Raw genomic sequence first — 9,514 nt, forward strand, 5'->3', positions numbered from 1 at the left:
AATGCACATGTAAATATTTAATTTAGTAAACTTGTAAATAATAATTGTATAAACCTAAATATGTAAATATTTAACTGTAAACATAAATATGTAAATAATTAAATGTGTAAACAGTGTACATATATTTTTTAATTAACTCAAATATACAGTATGAATTAACATCTAAACCTTATATATATGTATATGTTGAATCTGATGCTAGAAAGTGTTAAGAGTTGAATCAGAGGTTTGCTGTTGAGTGTTGTAGTTTCGACCTGATCAACATGACTCAACATGAAGTTTAGTATCATTATGGACTGAAAACTATCATCACAAGTAAATGTAAAGTCCAAATGACTTCATGTTTACTCCTCTCGGTTTGTAAGAAGTCAGGGGTTTCACTCCAAAACCCGACTGGCACAGTGTCAGTCTGTGTCTGATGGGTGTGGTTTCCACTTTCAATTCAGCAAACAAAACGCTGCATGTGTCATTTATGTCAACACAGATCGATGGCTCAGTTTGAATACAGATTAAATGAAGATATATTTCATATGCTTCGTAGAGTCTCCAAACAGAGAGGGCTTGGTAGTGTCTCTGTCAACACTTTAAGGCTGTGAACTAACGTTTCCAATCAAATCTTTGATTCTGAGCTGACAGAGATTCAGCTTCACACCTGCCTGAAATATATCTGAACATCCACGTCTAACAGTAAAGCCACATTTCAACCAAAAAGTACCTGGCACTAAAAGTTCCAGGTACTTTGTTCAGGAACTAAAAGGTTCCTGTGGCCCATTGTTGTCCGCATTTCCACTGCGGCCTAAAGTCGTGCGAAGATTATGCAAATCAGGCCGATGATGTATGGAAAAGCAATGGAGGTAAATGCACTACACCACAAGTCCAATATGCGGGACAAATTTGCAGCATTTTATTTTTGAATACAGGACAATCCTGTATTATACGTGACAGGTGGCAACCCTAGCCACTCTAGATGTTGTGTTAATTTATTTTTTTGAAGTCCTGTTTTCTTTTACTTTCTCCCAGACCTGTTTCGTGGTCTAAAAAATGTTGAGCTTGCTTGGTGCTTGCTTGGTGCTTGCTCGCTGCAGACCTTTAAACATGGTGGGTGAAATAAAATGCAGTGAGTACTCGACCAGTCAGAAATATTCAGCAGTCGAAACATGCATAGTTCCTAAAAGGATCCTGGTTCCTGGGGGAAAGTTCCTGTGGTGGAAACGCAACTAAATGCAATTTAAGTTTCTATTTCCTGCTGTTGAAGGTCTCCTGATCTCCACATCGCGCCTTCGTAAGTCCAGTTTTTTTCTCTTTGAGCAAAAATTTGTCTTTTTCTCCTGAAGAACAGAAACTCTGATCTGGAGCTGTTTCCTTTAAACAGCCAACAGGAGGGCATGTTAGAGGGTTGCACCATAGTCACAACCTGATAAACCTGATAAACAGGACAAATTCACACCAACAAGATCACACACACATACACTCAAACACACACACACAGTGAAAATGTGTTAATACTTAAGTCCTGATGTGTTGGTTTTCAGGTAAACACACACATATTTCCTGTTTTTCAACATTTTGAAATCAGAGATCCTGGTTCAGGTCAAAGAAAGATCCTAGTCTGATTTAATACAGAAATCATTCAGACACAACCTGTTTATTTACATTTATAGCGGAGGTAGGTAATCCTGGAGATATTAGCATGAGTTTGACTTTGAAACAACTGAAAAAATCCCACCCCCTCCCTTCAAACATACCTCCCCAGCTCCTCCCCCAAAACACATAAACTCACTCTGCTGGAGTCAACAAGAGAGAGTGAGCAAGTGTAGGGGAGCAACATAGTGTGGCTGTGACATACCAATACTGAATGGCTCATTCACATGTAAGAAAATACATAACAATGAACATGACTAGTGCTAGAACTAACTGCTGTAAAACGCAAAGCATTTTATTGGGAATATTTATTGAGAATTGAGTTAGATGCAGTAACTTAACCAATCTGTTTTTGGTTGTAGCTTTTGAAAGTCCTAAAACAAACAGAAAGTCCTAAAACCAAGAAATTAATTGCATTCTAGCACTTCCTGTTCCCTTGTTCTAAAGTCTCTTGGTTTTTTGAATCGGGTTTTTGTTAGATGACTGAAATAAGGTTTATGGTTAGCACAAGCTCAAGACATTTTCACTTTTATTCTAGAACATAAAATACATCAGTAAATACTCCAGTCCTGGTTTCTTTAAGCTTTCAAATCTGTTAAAAAAGGCAGGTTGCTAACAAGTGTCTAAATGAGACTACAGAGGTTGTCGGGGACGTTAAACATGAAAACTGATCCTCTCTCACCAGTCCACCTTCACAGCCTCGTTGTGTTTATACAAACTACCTCTAACTCTGTCAGAGGAAAGAATTTTGTAGAAGAGGTCAGAGTTAAATCAAAATACAAGCTGAAGTTTAGTGGTGGTGCGACCATGATGTAGCTGGTTTTATGGTCTGACATTAGCTTTTACTTCTGATGATTTTATCATCATAAAATCACATCATAAAGTGGTTTTCATTAGTGAAGATGATCCTGCTGAACTAAACCTGTCAGGATCAGAAACTGTTGTTTATTTTCTCTATAGAAATAGAAAAATTTCATTGACTCTTGTAAAGGGAACCAGGGTGATGGTAACTTCTGGGTTGGACTACAAAAATATCCCTGTGGCTCTCTATTCCTGTACGACTTCTTCTCCTTCTTCTTCCTCTCCTTGTTTTTAAGCTACAACAGCTGCTTTTCTGACTCAACTTCTGCGTAGTGACCTTCGGTCATGCACATGAGTGAGCACGAGTGCACAGCCAGAGAACACACAGGAGTGCTGAGGATAGGTTGACGGACAGGTAGGCTATCCTTCCAGTCATTGCATTAGGGCAAAATTAAATGATTGGACAGACACTTTACAGCCCAGCGACTGTCACAGTTTATTGTCAGAGCATGAATATAACAAAATCAGTTCCAGACAATCACTACCCACCCAAGCTTTAATCAAAACCACCATCTTTCACTAACCTAAACCAGAGAGCTGTTGTTGTCTCAACCACAGGACTGGTCTCTGGTGCTCTTGTTTTAGAGGGGAAACATCAGAAGCTTTAAAATGAGGAGTGTGTAGCATCTTGTGAAGTTCTACTTTAGCAGAGGTTTCACAAATAAGGAGAGACTTCATCTTTTGGCTCATCAGCATCATCATCATCATCATCATCAACATCATCAGGACATTGAAGAGACTGTGAAGAAAACTGAGTCTATTCTATTCAACTCTGTCTTTTCACATGTTTGATTGGTTGATGTACATTTTTTAGTATTAATATAATGACTGTTTTCAGATTTCTTGTTTTTGCCCTAATACTAAAATACGTAAAAATACGTGATGTGCAGCCTCTGTTCATTTTGACTACAGTGGGAATCAAACCACCAACGGCAACAGGCATTCAATAAGCACCAGGTGACCTTTGACCTTTATTAGCTTTTTGCAAGTCCATTGGTTTCTGTTTCCACCAGGTGACACTCAGTTCACAGTTCAACCTGAGGACAGGTGTGTGTGTGTGTGTGTGTGTGTGTGTGTGTGCACGTGTGTGTGTGTGCGTATGTGCGTGCGTGCATTGTGCGTGTGTGTGTGTGTCTGCATACGTGTGTGTGTGTTTTAGAGACAAGGGTGGACAGCAGGTGAGCCAAAGTCTGAAGTTCTCTCCACATGCCTCCTGTGTGTGTGTGTGTGTGTGTGTGCGTGCTTGACCATTTGACATGTGGCAGCAGCTACTCATTAACAAGGAAACACTGTATTAATTAACAGCACAGAGAAATTTTAAACCACAGGGAGGGGGAAAAAGTGAGAAGAGAGGGACGAGAACATGGAGGGAGAAAGAGTGGGAATTTAAGGAGCAGGGAGAAAGTAGGAGAAAGGGAAAAATGAACCCCCAAATTAACAACTAACATATGGGGGCGTGTTAAGACCTCCTGGGCCGACCTGAACTGGCTCAGCTTATTCACTTTTACAGAGAAGTCAAGATAACACGAGACGGGAGAACAAAGGGAGGAAGATGCAGCTCGGAGAAAAGAAAAATAATAAATGAATGATGCAACTCAGAGAAAATAAAAATAGTAAATGAATGAAACAATAAAGTTGAAGTTGATGATATTCCAGGATAGAACAGTGAATTTGTTCACTGGCGGATTAATCCACATTCATAAACATCTGGAGAAGCAGGATGGTGTGTGTGGGACCAAGTCAGAATAAACTACATTGTGTGTTATAAATGGTAATGGTAATAAAGGCACGTGTCACCCAGAGCAAGAGTGAGTCTCACCAATGTGAGGATCATCACTGATACTCAGACAGATAGAAATGTTTAAGCCATGTTTAATGCAATCTACCAAATGTTGCCAGAGACTCATGCAGACACACAAACAGACACACACAGACACACACAGACACAAAAACAGACACAGACAGAGACAGATACACGGACACACACAGAGCACCATGAACAAAGAGTTTAGCAGCCAGTGCTGATCATCCTCCAGCAGAGACGACTGGTTTTACTGGACAGATTCCAGTGTGTTTTGAGAGTTTCACACATTTCCTGCATCTCACATCATTTCATTATTTATTTAAAATTTTGTCCCAGCATTATATGGATTATTTATTAGTTAGCCTATAAATAATCTCAACTCTAAATGTGTTACAGTAAGTGGTTCCAAAAACAGTTCAACCTGAGGACAGGTGTGTGTCATAAAAAATACCCCAAATTATGAATTTTATCTTTAACAATGAAATTGAAACCACAGATAATTTTCATTAAGTTTTGGTTCAGGTTTGCAGCTGAGTGTAAAGCATTTGGGTGAGAATCAGCATCTCCAAGTCTGAGATCATGGTTCTCAGCCGGAAAATGGTGGACTGCTCACTCCAGGTTGTGGGTGCATTACTGTCCCAAGTGAAGGACTTCAAGTATCTCGGGGTCTTGTTCATGTGTGAGGGTAAGATGGAGCGGGAGACTGACAGACGGATCGGTGCAGTGTCAGCAGTAATACTGACGTTATACCAGTTGTGGTGAAGAGGAAGCTGAGCAGGAAGGTGAAGCTTTTAATTTACCAGTCGATTTTCGTTCCAACCCTCACCTATGGTCATGAGCTCTGGGTAATGACCAAAAGAATGATATCGCCGATACAAGCGGCTGAAATGGGTTTCCTCCTCAGGGTGTCTGGGCTCATCCTTAGAGACAGGGTCAGGAGCTCGGACATCCGGAGGGAGCTCGGAGTAGAGTCGCTGTTCCTTCTGGCATGCGCACATTTCTAATGGTTTTAGTCAATTGGCAACAACTAGAGGTGATGCAGTAAAACTACTAACGTTATGAACTGATTCACAAGTCTGTCGGACCACATGTTAAAATTGCCCTACTAAAGAAGTGGACATAAAAATGGTGCAGAAGGACATGGCAGCTTTGACCTTATTAGAGGTCATGGCGAATAGCAGAATTACAAGGGGAGAGGTATTTAGAGACTATGCCAATTTTGGCCCATGATGATGACTGGCCTATCAACTGTTTCAGATTTCCTTGAACATCTTTGTGGAACTGTATGCTGAGTTGGGTCTGACTTTGAAGAGGGACACGGCGAGGAAATACGCACTGCCTGTTTGACTGATCCAGGCCACCAGCCACAACAGCAAGGAAGCCTGGATCAGTCAACCCACAATTCATTTATCCTAATAAACTGCATAGTTGGGAAGAGGCTACAAACTGGCAGGGTGCATGATGGGTAGCTTCTTTATAAGCAATTCATTTATAACTTAAATAAACTTAAATCAACTCCTCTGAAGCCCAAGGGAGTATTTACACCCTGCTGCTTAGGAACTGCAGGGAAGAGGATGAGCGCTTCCAATAATCAACATCAACATCAAGCCTCACCTCCATTACAGCATATATACTACTTTAATTACATGTATCATTATTTATAAAGGAGAAAGAGGAATAACTAAACATAAGACACACTGAGCAGAGAGAGCAGGAGAGAGGGAGGTAGAGAGAGAAGTCATTGGTAACAAGGCTTCATACAAACGACTATGACCAACTGTACATATCAAACAGAGGGAGTTAAACATAAATACCTACCTCAAAACAAAAATCTCTTACGTTCTGGAGTTGAATTGATAAAGACTAAACTGTTGTCTCCGGCCCTGGTGGTTCCCCTGGTGGAGTGCGTGGCATTTGTGTTTAGTCCCTGCCTGGGTTCAAATCTGGCCTGTGGCCCTTTGCTGCATATCATCCTATCTTTCTCTCTCTCTGTCTCTCTCACTCTCTCTCTCTCTCACTATGACTATAATAAAGGCAAAAGCCTGAAAAAATAAGTTATAAAAGAAAGATTTGTGTCTCTTTTGCCAAAGCCGGTCCAGACATATACTAGGTTCTGACCTATTCTTGTTTTCCTGTTAAACTTGAGAATGAGCTCTTTCCAGCTCTTTGCCCGAATGAGTAATTTACTTCTGTCAATTAACTAACATGTAAAGTTGGAAAAGACTATATATTCTCACCTTTTACCCAGTACATTGCTGCATTCCATTTGTGTAAATTTAAGATAGTGTGGTGGACATAAATACCAAGTTAATACTACTGTTAACTGGAAAAACACATTAACAGCATCCACCATTCTCCTACTCCATTTATTTTCTGTTCTTAATGTCAGAGGACAGATGCCAAATAAAGACTTGTTTCCAGACTCTCCCTCTGAAAGCAGAAGGTCAATTCATTAGCATATTAAATTTATGGTGTATAGAGTGTAGTGTTTGTGCATGTGAACTCAATATCACTTTGATTGGGATGCACACAGAAAATATGACTGGAATCCTTTCAAGCTTCGTCCGTACACTACATTTCAGTATGAAGTCTACACAAGGCTTCGTACATGAGGCCCCTGTTGTCTTGATATGGAAAATAAAGGTATCGTGGCATTTTTTCACATCCACCTCGTTCAATTCTTTCTCACATCACATCTCATTTGCTTTTACTCATGTTTTACCATATAATGTGTAAAATGACAGAGAAATAAACATGACACACAACAGCAAGATTAATGTTATTTTCTAATTTATTTATGAAAAAATATATTTCTTGATTCTGACAGAGACATTAGGCACATTAACATAAACATATATACAATTCTCTTTCATAAATACAAAATTATTTACAAAGGGCAAAATTAAATAGGACAACTATCTTCTGGCGGATATATACACATTGCATTGTTTTCTTAAATTAACAAAGATAGTACAAAGACAGGACTATACAGAAAAAACACACATTTTTGGTATCAAATGGATTAGGTAAAAAAAATGGTGGAATAAAAACACTCTTTGGAGTCCTTCACTGTTGTAAAAAGTTTTTTTTCTTTAAATATAAAAGGAAAACACTTGGAGGTGAGACTGTGTTCAGACTCAACTCTTTCACTGCAGAACAGCAGGTGTTTATGGTTCTCCTGTTTACTTGCTGTGACAGCAGAGGTTGATGAAGGAAGCTAAAGAGAAAAGGCAGCACCTTTTTTCACTTTTTGATTCATAGAAAAATAAATTTGTAAAACAGAGGGAAAACACAGGCACAGTTACAGAAAGACAAATGTAGAAAGTGATTTGCAAGATGAATTCAGCTCAGCTGGACTCAGACAGGTTTGACTTTCTTTTAGATTATCTGTTCACAAGGTGAAAATGGAGGAAACAGCTGATTGCTGAGGTAAAAACTCTCCCTGCTTCACCAGAAAATTCCTTCAGACTGGGATAAGGATCTGGGACTGGGGTTTGGGATATGAATGGGGATTAGGATTGGGTATAGGACTGGAGAAATTCATATGATGGATTAAAACCAGTAGAAAGGGCTGGTTCCAGCGGATTTGATTGGGTTTTCTGGGCTTGTAAAGACCAGGTTTGAAAATGACAGACCCTGACTTGGCTCCAGAGGGAACATTCTGCTTATTGTGAATGTTGGGTTTCAGTAATGTTCTATTATTTAAGAAAAGAAGAGGCACTTCAGAGTTTGTAACTTTGACGGTGATTGTAAGGCTGATGTCATTATTCTTCTAATAGGCCACAATGTGATGCTTCACTGCCATAGAAAACATTCAAATAAAAATGGACGGAGTGATGGTGGAAAGTCACTCAGAATCTGTTCAGTTCAGCTTTCAAAAAGAAATGATTTGGGGGAAAGTTCTGTCTTTTTGACCATAAACAAAAATGTTCCGTCCTCCATTCCTGTAAGCAGGTCCTTTGACGATTATTGTGAAATTGTACAGGAAATGGATGCCACAATGATTAGGAAGCATAGCTAAGGCACCGGTCTTTCCGATTGGTTAACAGTTCCAACTCATCACATCTCTCATTCAGGTTTGATCCAAAGAAAATTCCGATATACAGACAGAAAAATTATATTAAGATTTAATGTATAAAAAAAGATAATAGTGCAAATGACGCCAGACATTCAGTCTTTCCTCTTTTCCCTCCTCCTGCGATGCTCTTACTTTCTTTTCCAAAACATTGTCATCCAAACATTGTCATCCAAACACAGTCAGTATCAACTGACTGAAAAGAATAAAAAACAAAAAAAAGTCTTTTCCTTTTGTTTCTTTCCACTGAGCAGCGGTAATAAATATTAAATAAAATGATGTGTGTACAATAGACCCTCTGGGTGAGATTTCTTCGACAGTAAATTTCAGGCCTTCAGCATAAAAGTTCCTCCGCTGTCGGTCTGAATACTGAAGGGTTATACCTGAGGACGAGAAAGAGAAACAGCGGTTAGTCATCAGCGTATGTGATCACATCTTTTTTGGTAAAATTTTAAAAGCATGCCATCATTCATAAAACAGGTAGTATCACATTTCAAAATCTGAAGTGGGATGAACGTGAATAAACAAATGTTTACGTTACTGAATTGATAAAATACCTGTTTAGATTTGGCAATTTTGAATTCCTACAACCTGATGCTAAATTTTAACTCAAGAAATTGTCACTGTCACTAACAGTGAATAAATGAAATTACACCTTATTACAGACGCTACGTGAGGTTTGATGAAACATTTAAATTGTTATTGTTTTTGTCAATTGTTGATTCTTGAATTGTTGAGACTAGGGTTGCACGGTATACCGGTACCAGTATAGTACCGCGATACTAGAGTTTTGAAAACGGTACTATACCAGCATTTAAAAACAAACGGTACTTTCATTTTATTTTATTGAATGCAAATGAATTTGTAAATTGGAGCCTGTCTCTTTAAGCACAGCGAGGCCAGCGAGTGTGACATAGTTGCCCGAGCGTATGTAAGCCGCCTCCCACGCGCACTTACACTGAGGAGGAGAGAGAAACGACAAGCCGCGTCTTAGACAGACGGAGCGGGTTGAAGAAAATACAGTAGATAGAGATGGCAGCTGCAGAAAAGCCCGTACTTGTGGACAAAATGGGGGCCCGAAGTACGGTGTGGAAATATTTCGGGTTCAAACCGAACGATAAAGGCGAGCCACT

The 9,514-nt window shown here is 39.4% G+C and overlaps 1 protein-coding gene across 1 annotated transcript in view; it reads right to left on the reverse strand.

Annotated features, from left to right (window-relative positions):
- Window positions 1-7,079: 7,079 nt before the first annotated feature.
- The window catches only part of dlc (deltaC), an 18,202-nt gene continuing 15,767 nt past the window's right edge, over window positions 7,080-9,514 (reverse strand). Inside the window, exon 10 of the mRNA XM_023409583.2 lies at window positions 7,080-8,764. Within this exon, the coding sequence (XP_023265351.1) occupies window positions 8,759-8,764 (6 nt within the window). The 3' untranslated portion in view covers window positions 7,080-8,758. The remainder of the gene's footprint in view (window positions 8,765-9,514) is intronic.

The sequence above is a fragment of the Seriola lalandi genome, unplaced genomic scaffold (assembly GCF_002814215.2).
Source record: "Seriola lalandi dorsalis isolate HSWRI2012SDOR001 ecotype SW California unplaced genomic scaffold, Sedor1 jcf7180002054399, whole genome shotgun sequence".
In the NCBI taxonomy this organism is placed as follows: domain Eukaryota; kingdom Metazoa; phylum Chordata; class Actinopteri; order Carangiformes; family Carangidae; genus Seriola; species Seriola lalandi.